At 53.2% G+C, this 13,896-nt stretch overlaps 4 protein-coding genes across 5 annotated transcripts; all 4 read left to right on the forward strand.

The window, feature by feature from the left end:
• The first annotated feature begins 478 nt into the window (after positions 1 to 478).
• On the forward strand, positions 479 to 1,445 carry H257_18257 (hypothetical protein). Its single transcript, XM_009847283.1, has 2 exons — positions 479 to 804; positions 853 to 1,445. Exons 1-2 carry the CDS (start codon positions 499 to 501, stop codon positions 1,342 to 1,344), a joined length of 798 nt encoding a protein of 265 aa, XP_009845585.1. The 5' UTR covers positions 479 to 498; the 3' UTR covers positions 1,345 to 1,445.
• A 52-nt stretch (positions 1,446 to 1,497) lies between these two features.
• Positions 1,498 to 2,929, forward strand: H257_18258 (hypothetical protein). The gene has a single exon (XM_009847284.1). The coding sequence runs from the start codon at positions 1,579 to 1,581 to the stop codon at positions 2,821 to 2,823; it is 1,245 nt and encodes a 414-aa protein (XP_009845586.1). The 5' UTR covers positions 1,498 to 1,578; the 3' UTR covers positions 2,824 to 2,929.
• Positions 2,930 to 2,991: 62 nt separating this feature from the next.
• Positions 2,992 to 5,114, forward strand: H257_18259. Of its 2 annotated transcripts, XM_009847285.1 has the most exons (8): positions 2,992 to 3,043; positions 3,094 to 3,212; positions 3,280 to 3,354; positions 3,413 to 3,439; positions 3,488 to 3,691; positions 3,759 to 4,547; positions 4,613 to 4,696; positions 4,752 to 5,114. In XM_009847285.1, exons 1-8 carry the CDS (start codon positions 3,013 to 3,015, stop codon positions 5,034 to 5,036), a joined length of 1,614 nt encoding a protein of 537 aa, XP_009845587.1. In that variant the 5' UTR covers positions 2,992 to 3,012; the 3' UTR covers positions 5,037 to 5,114. The 2 variants fall into 2 exon arrangements, with proteins under 2 accessions (XP_009845587.1, XP_009845588.1); XM_009847286.1 differs by having other exon boundaries at positions 2,992 to 3,212; positions 3,413 to 3,691.
• Positions 5,115 to 5,543: 429 nt separating this feature from the next.
• H257_18260 (hypothetical protein) lies at positions 5,544 to 13,888 on the forward strand (the record flags this gene model as incomplete). The annotated part of the gene is made up of 6 exons (XM_009847287.1): positions 5,544 to 6,794; positions 6,872 to 7,138; positions 7,215 to 7,368; positions 7,445 to 7,610; positions 7,656 to 7,753; positions 7,809 to 13,888. Coding segments are annotated over 6 exons (8,016 nt in total), but the record flags the coding sequence as incomplete, so codon positions are not given.
• Between the last annotated feature and the right edge of the window lie 8 nt (positions 13,889 to 13,896).

Raw genomic sequence — 13,896 nt, forward strand, 5'->3', positions numbered from 1 at the left:
CCTAACTATATCCCTAACGCTATATAATATTACTCGGAGTAGATAATGTTAGTACTGTAGTGATCACGGATGGGAGGTCATGTATATGGCCATAGCTGCTTCAGTTTCATTGCGTCAAGCACGTTGACATGTTGACGTAAAGCAAGTTGTTTGCCAGAATGAAAACGGCAAACAACTTGTTTTACGAAAGTGCCAGTAAAACCACCTTCAACCAACCAATCATCGCATTTGATGAAGTAACTTTAAACAACGCACCCAACCGTTATTCAAGTTACTTTAGACATTATTTAAGCCTGAGAAATTTTTAAACAATGAATTTAACCCTGGAATTGCCAAAAAAGGTGCAAAGCACAATACGTAGTACTTGGTTAAGACTATGGATTTTATCCAATCAGGTGTCAATTACTCTGGAGTTTTCCCAAACTCATTATTTCGGATATAGGTACAAAATAATCCGGTTACGCAATTGAGCTGACTCGCAAAACCAAAAAGGTCGACATGGGCAACTCTGGGTCGAGCCGCGAAAAGAAGGATGCCAAGGCGATCACAAAGAAGAGCGTCCAAGCGCAGAAGATAGAGCGGGCGCATGCAACAGGTATCTTGTCGTTAAAGGGGTGCAAGTTGAAGCAGATTCCCGCCGACGTGTTCAGTATCCCCACTTTGCACACGCTGGACTTGTCCCAGAACGCCATCAAGGAGCTTCCATCGCACATCACGCAGCTTGTGGCGCTCAAGACGCTCAAAGTGGATGGCAACCTACTCACTCGCGTGCCGGACTTGTCGTCCTTGGTGAAGCTCAACAACGTACGACATTTCTGTCTTGTCAAATCACATTTAACGATCACTGGGTAGTTCGTGGCAGACAACAATGCCATCGTCACGATAGACGGTCTGCCCACAAGTTTGTCAAAACTGAGCATTCGAAACAACCAGCTGACGTCGCTGCCGTCGTGCATGTCGTCGCTTGTCGGCCTGGAAACGTTGGACGTGGCGCAGAATTTGATCGCCGAATTGCCTCCGGGCATCGCTGAATGCGTACAATTGAAGGAAGTCAACGTTGACCACAACCGACTGCAGTACGTGCCGTCCGCCCTTGTCAAGTGCAAGAAGTTGACAAGTTTGTTTGCGCGACACAACTGCCTCGGCCCGACGCAGTCCTTCGCGCCAGAATTCCTCGTCAACTCGACGGTGAACGTCATGCAGTTGGAAGGAAACCCCCTGACCAAGCACGACTTTGAGGCCATGGAAGGCGTAAGTGCATTCCTCGAGCGGCGAAAGAACCTCAAGGACAAAGAAATCCACGGCGGGCTCAGCACCGACGTGAGCCTGTGTGGGCTGGATTAGATTTATAGAAGTATTCGTTTTGATTGGTTGAAAATACTATTGTGTGGACGAATCACATGTGATAATTTCAAATCCAGCGATTTCATTCGTGATATTCGAAATGGGGACGAATCAGTTGTTCCTTCAGATAAAATAAGACCAATCATACCACCCATGGCGTACAGTATCGAAGCATCGTCACCAAGGGAGAACGACTGACTGCACCAGCCAGTATTGGTTGGACCTACTGGCAACATGGAGGAATGGACCAAAGCCGCCAGCGTCGCCGTGGGCACCCTCATGATGTTCTCCCTTGGATCTGCCTACGCGATCTCAGCATGGAACAGCCAAATGAAGGATACGCTGCAGATGTCTCAAGGCGAGATCGCATCCGTCGCCGCAAGCTTCACGTTTGGCCAGTACAATTCCATCTGGGCTGGCTTCTTCTACGATCGGTTTGGAATGCGATGGACATCCTTGGCGTCGGCGACGCTGCTTGCGACGTTTTACTGGTTGGCGGCGCTCCTCAGCGCGTCGCCATCGGCCCCCCATTCGGCCATGTCGGCATGCTTTGTCTTCATTGGACTCGGCCATGCATTTCCTGCCGTCGCTTCGATGGCTGCCAACGAAGGGGTATACGGCCAAGCTCACCGAGGCAAGATCATGGGGCTCTTAGTGAGCAGCTACAGCGGTGGCGGTGCGGCCTTTGCCTTCATCTACCACGCCTGGTTTGACCAGCACGTCGGCGACTTCTTCACGTTTATGGGATGGACGCTCTCATCATTATCTGTGTTGGGCGCTGTCTTTCTCCAAGGCAGCCCCCACCATTCTAGTGTTCTGCAAGACGAGGACGAAGAGACTCCGCTAGAACAAAAGGGCAAACTCGAACACAACATCACGTTGTGGCCGTTGCTCCAGACCGCCCAGTTTTGGCATTTGTTTGTGGTCGTGCTGGTCGGTGTGGGTAGTCCGCTGTTTGTGATGAACAACTTGAGCTTCCTGGTGGAATCCTACGGCGGAGACGCGGCGCACGTCCCGACGTTGGTGCAGCTCTTCTCCTTGTTCAACCTCGTGGGCCGGTTCGCCATGGGAGCTATCTCTGATGCGTGGCTACCCACTGTCCCTCGAACGCACTTCCTGACTGCCAGTGTCGTGTTGGTGGGACTCGTCCAGCTGTCGTTCGTAGTGTGTCCTGTCGAGTACTTGGTTGTGCCTGTGGTGCTCACTGGGGTTGGCGAAGGCTGCGTCTTTGGGTTGTTTCCTGTGCTCACGCGGGAACTGTTTGGGCCTCGGCACTTTGGCAAGAACTATGGCCTAGTGAGTTTGGCCAATACAGTGGGGTTTCCGTTGGTGCTGGGTCCGCTGTCGTCTGCGCTGTACCGCTGGCAACTCGCGCCTGGCACGGAAAAGTGTTTTGGAAGCAGCTGCTTCACGTCCATGTTTTTGTTCACAGCGGGACTTAGTCTAGTGGCCACGTTTAGTTCTACCCGTTTGCATTAGGCCCGCCAACGCTACTATTGCGAAAGAACGTAGGGAAATAATACCATTCCAGTGTTGCCATGAGGGAGTGCCACGTCATGTAACGTTAACGTCAGTGCCTATCCGGATATCGAAAGTGAAGTTGCACTAATCATCCGACAATCCCTGCGAAACGGCGCGAGCTTGTAAGCAATTATTTGATGTTGGTCGATGCAAACTGTGAAGGCGTCGTTGCGTGACGGTGCCACTTTATAAACACAACAAGTTGCCTGACTTGATGGCTATGTATAGTCATTCGAGAAGCGGTGGAAGTGCTCGAGTACAGGGACTTTGTTTACCGCGATCCTCATGCCAAGTTATGGAGGACTTCGTTGGACACTGACGACGTGGTTTTGGCCGACTTCGGCGAGGTGCTACTGCGCTAATCTCTTCACGCGATATCCGCACATGTCATAAGACTTCGTCTTGACCCTCTAGATCGAGTTCAAGCGCTTGCGGTCAACCGATGGAGTGGTTGTTGGACGGCATGAGTGTGGTCAAGCGTTCCTCCAGGTATATATTAGCATACTCCTAGACCATGGAACCCATGAACTAACTTGCAATGGTCTAGGGCGGATACATCGCCACCAACGACAAGGTACATACCACAATAGCCTTGTTCAATTTCGTCGTCGTCTGTGTGTAGGGTCACCTTTGTGTGATGCGTTCTGCCACGGTCCCACCCGCTGTCGGCGACAAGGACGAATGTGAGACCAACAACATGGAAAACCCCACGGACTATACACCGCGACCAACTCCGCGAGGAGGCAAGCGCGATGCCATCGACCTCCGCGGTTGCTTCTTGCAAACTCAAGACATGCCGTTTGTCACGACCCCCCTTGGCTCCAATGTACACCATCTATCCTCGTTGAAGACATATTATTTTACAAGATCCTACGGAGTACGATACGACGTAGTACTTTGTCCGGTCCATCAACCTCAGTGGCAACGCACTTGATGACGCCAGTGCGTTGCTCCTGGCCACGGCGTTGACCTCGAACGGAGCGCTGGAAGAGCTCGTGTTGAGCTACAATGTTGTTTCCATCGACGGGTCGCTGGCTTTGGCGGCAAGTTTGGCGACCAACCGCCATCTTCGCCGGCTGGATTTGTCCCACAATCGAATCGGCAGCTCTGGTTTACACGGGTGGCTCACACTCAAGCAAAACACGGCCCTGCAAGACCTGGTGCTGAGCCACAACCGAGACATCTCGGACGAAGGCGGGGTCAATGTGCTTCGGGCTGTAGCGGCCGAACCACTGTCTCTACATGATCAAGTAAAGCTCGATCTTCTGCGAAAGAGCCAAACACACACGTACCTGCCGAACCTCCTCGACGCCCCCGCGAACGCCACCCTCCGGTCGCTGTGTCTCTCCGAGGTAGGGCTGTCGGTCCAATCTGCCCTTCGCTTGGCACTGGTCCTCGAAGTCAACACCGTCTTGACCCACTTGGACGTGTCCATGAACGGGTTTGCAGACACGAGCAATGTGGCTGTGACCACAGCATTGGGCCGGAATCGATCCCTCACACTGTTGAACTATGCTGCCAACCCCCTGTCCGACGCAGCCGCTGCCATCATGGCTGCCAGTCTGGCGACTCATCCCGCCCTCGTCACCGTGCATTTCAGCGGATGTTTCGCGGGTCCACACGCAGGCACCTACGTGGCTACGAGCTTAACTGCCAACCACACGATCACGTCCATGGATCTTGTACGCCGCTGTCCAACTATACCTCAACGATACTTTCTTTGTTTATTGTGAGTGCTTCTGCCTAGAGCGGCGGCAATTTGGAACCGCCAGGGGTTGTCGCACTGTGCAAAGCCATCGGTGACAATCAAACTCTTCGGCGACTGGAACTGGTAACTACTGTGGTTCTAGAGTTCTGTATCGGTGTGATCGCTCAGACTATTGTAGACAAGTTCTGGACTCAAATCCGATGCTGTGGTGGCTGTGTTGGCGCAAGCGCTCGAACGCAACACAAGTCTCACGTGTTTGCATTTGGGCTACAACAAGATCACGCTGCGGGGATGTAAGCTGCTAAAAGATGCCATCGCAGCCAACAAAACATGCCAACTCACGGACGAGACTCTGCTTCTCGAGGGAAACAGCGGGGTCAAGTCCAAAAGCGGCAACGTCGTCATCGCTGGAGGCCACTTGCTCGGCCCGTTGAACTCTATCGGTAGTGGTAATCGGACTTAACAATGGGATTCAAAGCACGCAACCCATGAAACCCTTCAAACGTCGTGGTCGATGTACATAATTGCCACACTTTTTCAACCGAGAAATTGTTCAAGGGTCACAACAGCAGCTCGAGGTGGGAACAAGTTAGCAAGAACGACGTAGCTCATTGGAATTCCATTGTATTTATGTATCGCATCCGCAAGACGACGGCAGTCAAACCAACTTGTGATGTGTCCAACTCGGCCTAAGATATTCTCGATCTAAAGCTTGCAATGAGAACTGGACACGCTACCAAGTTGCAGTAGCCCTCCTCCAGCTGCACTTGTAGTTTGTCGTAAGTTTCATTTCAGCAATAAGGCACGTCGGCCACCATCGAGTGGACTGCATATGCCCGCCTTGTTCTTGTGTGAAAACTGCTGCAGGAGTTACATGTACCTGTGGCCGTTTCACTTTAAAACTGTTGACGTTTCCGTTGGGACCCGATAGCGCCCACAGAGTGCGAGGTCGGCTTACCACCATTCCTGCATGACCCTGACAATCGCAGTCGGCACTCGCGTCGATGGTTTGTACGACGGGGGGGACGTGTGGTTTCCAGGAGTTGTGGACGGAATGACCGACGATTCCTCGTTTTTTGCCATCCAGTATGACGACGGCGAGCGCGAAGAAGCGGTGCCTAGGTCCCTACTTCGCCTGCACGAGCCAGGGACGTTTTCCGTCGGGTCGCGCGTGTTAGCACGGTACAACGGCGGCGACGACTACTACGGTGGCGTCATCGCAGATATCAACTTGGACGGCCAAACGTATGCGATATCATACGACGACGGCGAGTACCAAGACGCCGTGCCTTTTGCGTTAATTGTGGACGAAGGGGCACCAATCGAGACAGAAATTGTTTCGTCTGCGCCGATCGAGCCGGAAATTGCTCCACAACGTCAACTGGACGAACAACAGCGTGCACCCAACGATGTGCAACAACGGATGGACGAGCGTAGCCCAACACCACCCTCTGTGGTAGCCCCCTACGAGTCACCTTCAACTGGACAATCCGAAGTTTCTCTCCCATCGCAACCCGACAAATACGATGCCAGCGGCGCCAGCATCGTGGACGACGGAATCGGATACAGAATGAAGCTGAGTCGAAACATCATTACAGACGAAGGTGTAGTAGACCCAGGAAAACCGGTGAATGAGTTGCCGTCGATCAACACCGTCTTAGCGGATCAAATCGCGGAAGGTTGTGACGACAATGCAAGCCCGTCGGAACCAGTCGACAACGTCGATCTACCGGTAGTGAAGATAGTGTCAAGACCGTCATCCCGGCGAGCGCAATATACGGACGAAGAAGGCGCACAAGTCGACTTCATCCAGCGCGCGCCGTCAATCGGCCGAGAAACGCTCCAAAAACAACCATCGTCATCCCAAACACTTTCAAGTGAGTACCAACCACTACGCTTAGTGTCTCCACCGGAAAGTCAATTGACTGTTGCCGACGCTCCCATCGCACATGAGCTCAATAAGTTGCCTACTCCCGACGCGGCACCCTCGCCGTCCATTATCATCATCGCCCCGCCACCCCGGGAAAGGAACCCGTCGCCGATGCCACAGCCACCCTCGAACCCGCCGCGCGTGGTTCGACCAGTGAGTGGTGGCGCCGATTCCGCATCCGGAATGGCCGACGAAGCATTTTCTAGTGTGCTGACCCACCAACAAGAAATCCAGACAATTCTCAACACCATCCGTGAGCCAGTGGTGGACAGCGACTCGATGGTTGTCGTGGTATGTCCGTCCCCCCTAACCCCCCCCTGTTTTCTTGTCTTCCCGTTAGTTTTTCATTGGAGAAAATACTGGCTTAGAAAAACGCCCTCGCCCAACTCCTGCAACAACTGCGCATAGCCCCGCACGTGACTGTCGACTGCTGCCGCGAGCATCACGGAGAGTCCGTTCTCATCATGTGTGTCGACGCGAATGCCGGCTACTCTATTCTCGTGTGCTTCATATTTGTCATTATTCGACGCATGTGCTCAGTGTCCGAAGCCTCGTTTTTGAAATTCATCGACTTGGCCGTTTTGGACGCCGTGGCGGCTGTGATGACCCGGTTTCCCCACGACGCAGTGCTACAGGTCAGCTAGCTACCTATCCGTTCCAACAAAAACATGCCCCAACGAATTCAGTAGGCTCAATCTTTTGTCTGTCTAGGCATCGGCATGTGGAGTGTTGGCAACGTTTGCCCAATCGTCTGGCATTGAACCCATGTTGGACAACCAAGTTGCCACCTTGATTGTACACGTGCTCCACGAACATCAATCCCTCAACCATTATTCCAGACAAGTGCACTTTTACGCTTGTGAAGGTACAGGACATTTAAAGAGACGACTCTTTTGTGTCGCTGGTCAGTGCAAGTCTACAATCGAATGGTGAAACTTTAGTGCTGGCCAAACTGTGCGACGGCGGCGACCCCCGCGTGCTTCGACTCATGACAGCAGAACACCCCGAGTACCACTCCCCTGTGCATTTGTTTGTGAGTTTGCTTCGCCAAGGCCATCAATATGAAGACCAAAAGGTCGCGTGTGCCGCATGCACTCTTGTCCTCTGGTAAAGGCCACAATAATGGCACCAAATCTGACTAGAATTATCTAGTTTGGCAGCCCGAGATCGCAAAAGTGCCAACATACTGCGCTCCATTGGTGCGCTCGCGGATGTGTCTACAATCATGGCTAAATTCCCCCACGACAACGGTACATTACAAGATATGGGGCGTATGGTTGAAATATGTCGTCTTGATGGTTGCAGGCATTGCCTCGTATTCCAAGTCGGCAACAAGAGAGATTGCACTGTCAAGCATGAAGCATGGCACTACAACCAAAGTCCAACAAACTGCCAAGGGAATCTTGAGAAAAGACGATTTGCGACTGCGAGGAGAATTGTTTGACGACCACCAACGAAATCCTGCCAAGCCCCCACCAAAACCCAAGCCTCGGACCAGTCGTAAACCATCCAAGGCGACAACGACTCACCATAGTCTGTCCACGGATGGTGGAGACGACTTTACACCGACGAAATCGAGGCTGTTTTCGAGGAATACCATGGCGCCGGCCCCGCAACTGACACACAACGTGGCCGACAGCCTCACGAAAATCCAGCAGTACTCGATCAACAAGCCCTCCACGGCGTTCGAGTTTTCGTCGTTGGCTATGCCTACGTCGGTGAAAAAACCTCCGAAGACACCAGACAATTCCGCTTTGCCTGTCACCAAACACACGTTCACTCCATTTGAGGAGAAACTCGAGCGCCGGATGATCCAAGCCACGCTTTGCAAGCTCATTCCCGCCCCGTCCCCCACTGTGTCGACCAAAGACCGCGAGGACATATTGCTGCGGACGTATGGCGTCCCCAAGCTTCGCCACATTGATCGCATTAAGGGCCTTCCAAGCGTCGCAGCGGCTACATCCGTCACAGCCCGACCGTCAGCGTATGAGTCGGCTGCAGCTCCCTCATCAAGAGGATCCGCTACGGGACGAGGAGTCAGCAGCGCAAAGTCCGTCGTAGCGGTGCGCCCGCCGACGATTCCACGAAAGGCCGCCAAGCAACAGCAACCACAAGGAGTAGTTCCTCGGCCGCCGTCCAAGCCGGGGAGTAACACCCCAAAGAAACCCGGCCCGGCCACCTCCATCAAAGCTCCGCCACCTCGAGCCACCTCGACAATCAAAGTCGTCAAGCAAAATCTGTCCAAGACCAGCACGTTGGCAATTCCAGCAATGCAAATTCCAGCAATGCAACACCCGTCGAATTTGTCACAATTGGCAACGCAATTGTTTCATTCGGTGGACGGCGATGAGCTGTTGACCGACAAGCCAGTTGTCGAAGCCCGACTTAGCTTTTCCGACAAGTTGCACGAAATGATCAAAAAGGCCGAAGTCGCCCTCTGTCGCCCCCCCAGTGCTCAGAGCCATGCCAATGGCGACAGAAGGAATGACATACCCTTAATGGCAAAAGTTGATGCCTGTCAGCCCCCATCTGTTCGACCACTTGAGAATGATGATGGAAGCGAAGAAAAAGTCACGAAGTGCGACAACGACCATTATACGCCTTCCAGAAGTCAGGCCCCTGACACTGATGGTGGGAGTGACGAAACGATCCAGAAGGCTCCCCAAGTTGAAGCCGATCAGCCTCCCACTTTGGAGGCCACTCACAGTGATGGAATTCTCAAGGAGGCCGAAGTTGGAGTCTATCAGCCTTGCAGTGCACGATCCCTTGAGTCTGGGGAAGGCAGTGAAGGAATCAGCAAGCAGGCCGAAGATGACAGCTCGCAGATGTCCTCTGGTCGGGCCCTCGACATTGGTGATGGAAGTGATCACACGATCACAAAGATAGATGGCGAAGTATGCTGCCCTCCTTCTGTTCCGAACATTGGCGGTGGCGATGATGTTGTCAATGACACGACCAACAAGTCGGACGAAGAACTCAAGACACATCTGAGTGGTCGGTCCCTTGAAAGTGGCGATGGAAGCGACGGAATCTGTCAGCCTTTAAGTGATCCAGACATTGACATTGGTTACGGAAGTGATGAAGATTTTGAAAGTGACGATGATAGTGACCAAGTGATCAAGAACGACGACGTCCAACTCCCCGCAATGGGAGACCTTCACTGTGACGAACCAATCATTAAAGCCGACCATGCGCTCAGTCCTCCACCGTCTGTTCGAGATGATGTAAATTGCAAAACGACCGCCAAGTCAGACGAACTCAGTCGTGTCCCATCTGGCCGAGAAGTTGACGGCGACAACGCAACCACTAATGCAGATGAATTCAGTCGTCCCCCCTCCAGTCGAGCCCTTGGCAGCGAAGAGACAACGACCAATGTAGACGAAATCAGTCATCCTCCGACTGATCCAGACATTGACGGCGGCGACATTACCATCAACGCAGACGAAGTCAGTCGTCCTCCCACAGAGCGAGTCCTTGACAGTGGTGAAGCGATCATCATGGCCGACGAGCTCACTAGCCCTCCGTCAGTTAGAGGGGTCGACGGTGACAACGCAACTACTAAGGCAGACGAACTCAGTTGCCCCCCCTCCAGTCGAACCCTTGACAGTGAAGAGACAATGACCTACGTAGGCGAAATCAGTCACCTCTCGACTAATCTCAACCCCTTTGATCGCGGCATCTCGACGACCAATGGAGTTGAAGTCATTCGACCTCCGGCTGTCCGAGAGGGTGATAGTGACGAACAAATCACCAGGGCAAAAGAACTTAGTCGGCCCTCCTCTAGTCGATTCCTTGACAGCGTTGAAACGACCTCTAAGACTGAAGACGAGCTTAGGCGTCCCTCTACTGGTCGTGGTGTTGGCGACGACAGGACTACCACGGCCGACGAGCTCAGTCGTCCTCCAACTCCCCGAGAGACTGAAAGCGACGACACGACCACAAAGGCCCCTGCGGGGGAACTCCGAATTCGGGCTGTTCAAGACATTGAGTGCGACGAAACCATCACCAAAGCAGACGAAATCAGTCGTCTCCTCTCCAGTAGAGACGTTTACTGTGGTGACACGACCGCCAAGGATGAAGTCGAACTCAGCCGACCTCCATCTCGCCAACTTGAACTCATTCGTTTCCCCTCCAGTCAAGCCCTGGACAGTGATGACACGACTATCCAGCCAGACGAATTCAGTCGTCCTTTGTCTGAACGACTTGACGGCAACGACATAACCACGGAGGCTGTGGACCGCAGTCACCCCCCCTCTGTTCAAGACCTTGACAGTGATGACATTAGCACTAAAACGACAAACACGGCGGAAAATGAACTCTCTCCACTGGCCGGTGCTCTGACCCATGCCTTTGGTTCTGGAGGCGATGAAAGTTTTGAGAGTAATGGCGGAAGCGAAGAAATGATCGAAAAGGCTCGAGACGAAAGCTGTAGCCCCCCATCTGCTCTGGACCTTGACGGTGACGACACGACCGCAAAGGCATACACACTCAGTCGCCCCCTCTCTGATCGAGAGGTTGATACCGGCGAAAACATCATCAATGTAGATGATTTCAGCGGTCTTCCGTCTGTCCGACAGTTTGACAGTGTTGAAACGACCTCCAAGACGGAAAACGAACTCAGTCGCCCCCCCTCCAGCCAGTACCTTGATGGTAACGACACTACTACCCAAGCAGATAACCTCAGTTGCCCTCCGATTGTCCGTGACGTTAATGGTGACGACGCGACCACCAAGGCCACTACGAGGGAACTCATCAGTCCTCTGCCTGTTCGAGACCTTGGAAGCGACGAAACCAACACCAAGGCAGACGAACCCAAGCACCTCCCCTCCAGTCGAGACCTTGATGGCGACGACTGCACCACCAAGCCAGACGAACTCAGTCGTCCCTCCTCTGGTCGGGCCATGGACAGTTGTGAAGCGACCGCAAAGTCTGCAGGATGTGACCGAGACCTTGGTGGCGACGGCATAACTATCGAGACAAACGAACTCAGTCGGCCTCCGTCTGTTCAGGGCCTTGACTGCGACGTAACGTCAATCAAGGTAGACGAACTGCACCCTCCTTCCAGAGTGCTTGCCAGTTGTGAGGGGAGTGTCGGAAGCGCTGCTACGACCGACAATACTGAGGACGAACTCAATAGACCTGTCTCTGGTCGAGCCCCTAACAGTGAAATCGGAAGGGACGAAATTCTCAAGAAGTTCGACGAGGAAGTCGTTCAGCCTTACAGTGCACGATCCCTTGTTAGTGGTGAAGGCAGTGAAGGAAACTTCCATGAGGTCGAAAGTGAAAGCTCACAGCGTCCTTCAGGTCACATCCTTGCCATTGGAGATGGAAGTGATCTCACGATCACGAAGGCCGACGATGAACGCAATTCACCTCTGAGTGATCGATCTCTTAAAAGTAGCGATGGAAGCAGCGATGGAATGTCCAGAAAGGCCGAAGTCGAACGCTATCCACCTCCCGGAGACATTGGTTATGGAAGCAACGAAGCCTTTCAAAGGGACGACGAGAGTGGCGAAGTGATCCTGAAGGACAACGACGAACTCCCCGCTGTGGGAGATTTTGAAAGAGGCGAACCAATCAACAAGTCCGACCATCATTTCAGCCCTCCGTTTGTCCGAGAGATTAACCGCGACAACACGACCATTAAGTCAACCCTTGACGGCGACGACAAGACCACTAAAGCTGACGACCTCAGTTGTCCGCTGTCTGGCCAAGAGGTTGACAGCGACGGCATGACGACAAAGGCAGACGAGCTCAGTCGCCCCCCATCCAGTCGAGCCCTTAACAGTGGAGAAATAACCACAACGACAGACGAAATCAGTCGTCCCCACACTAATCCAGACCTTGACAGCGATCACGTTACCATCAATGCAGACGAAATCAGTCGTCCTGAGTCTGAGCGAGCCCTTGACAATGGTGAAACAATCACCATGGCCGACGAGCCCAATAGTCCTCCGTCAGCTGGACAAATTGACGGCGACAACGCGACAACAAAAGCAGGTGAAATCTGTCGCCGCCCGAGCAAAGAGCTACACAGCGACGAAGCCAACACCAAGACCGACGAATTCAGTCGTCCTTCCTCCAGTCGATACCTTGACAGCGAAGAAGCAACGACCAAGGTTGACGAAATTAGTCGCCCCCTAACTGATCTAGACATTAACGACGACAACTCAACGATCAAGGCAAACGAACTCAGTCATCGTGCGTCTGAACGAGAGGTTGACGGCGACGACACGACATCTAAGGCAGACGAAACCTTTCGACCTGCGACTGTCCGAGATGTGGACAGTGAAGCAACAACGACCAAGACAGACGAACTCAGTTGCCCGCCCTTTGTTCAAGCGCTCGACAGTTGTGATGGAAGTGTTGGAATTGGCGAAATGACCATCATGACCGAGGATGAACTGTATCGACCTCATGCTGTTTCCACACTTGATAAAACGCCCAAGAAACCCGACACTGAACACTATGCTCCTCCCAGTGCTGGCAGTGCATATGGAAGTGACGGTGATTTCGAAAGTGACGATGGAAGCGACGAAACGACCAACGAGGTCGAAGACAAACTTTATCGTCCTTCCTCCGTTCGAAACCTTGTGAAGGAAGATACGACCACTGAGGCAGTCGATGCCAGTCATCCTCCCACAGCTCCAGATCTTGATAATGACGACACCACAACCAAGTCCAACCAACTAAGCCTTGCTCTGACTGAATCATACCTTGACCGCGACAGCTCGACGACCCAGGCGGACGAAATCAGGCGCCCTCCGTCTGTCCGAGTGGTTGACGGCGATGACACGTCCACCAATGCGGACGAAATCAGTCGTCGCCCACCGTCCAGTCGAACCATTAACGTCCATGACACGACCACCAAGGCAGAACAACTCAGTCGACCTCCGTCGGATCGAGAGCTAGCCAGCGACGACACCATCACCGAGGCATCTGATCCCCCCTCGAGTCCAGTCCTTGACATTAGTGAAACGGCCACTACGACTGCAGACGAAATCAGTCACCGCTCCACTGTTCGTGCTCTGGACGGCGATGACATGACCACCAAAGCAGAACAACCCAGTCGACCTCCGTCGGATCGAGAGCTAGCCAGCGACGACACCATCACCGAGGCATCTGATCCCCCCTCGAGTCCAGTCCTTGACATTAGTGAAACGGCCACTACGACTGCAGACGAAATCAGTCACCGCTCCACTGTTCGTGCTCTGGACGGCGATGACATGACCACCAAAGCAGAACAACCCAGTCGACCTCCGTCGGATCGAGAGCTAGCCGGCGACGACGCCATCACCGAGGCATCTGATCCCCCCTCTAGTCCAGCCCTTGACATTAGTGAAACGACCACTACGACTGCAGACGACATCTATCACCCCTCCACTGTTCGTGT

This window comes from Aphanomyces astaci, assembly GCF_000520075.1.
Source record: "Aphanomyces astaci strain APO3 unplaced genomic scaffold supercont1.149, whole genome shotgun sequence".
In the NCBI taxonomy this organism is placed as follows: domain Eukaryota; phylum Oomycota; class Saprolegniomycetes; order Saprolegniales; family Verrucalvaceae; genus Aphanomyces; species Aphanomyces astaci.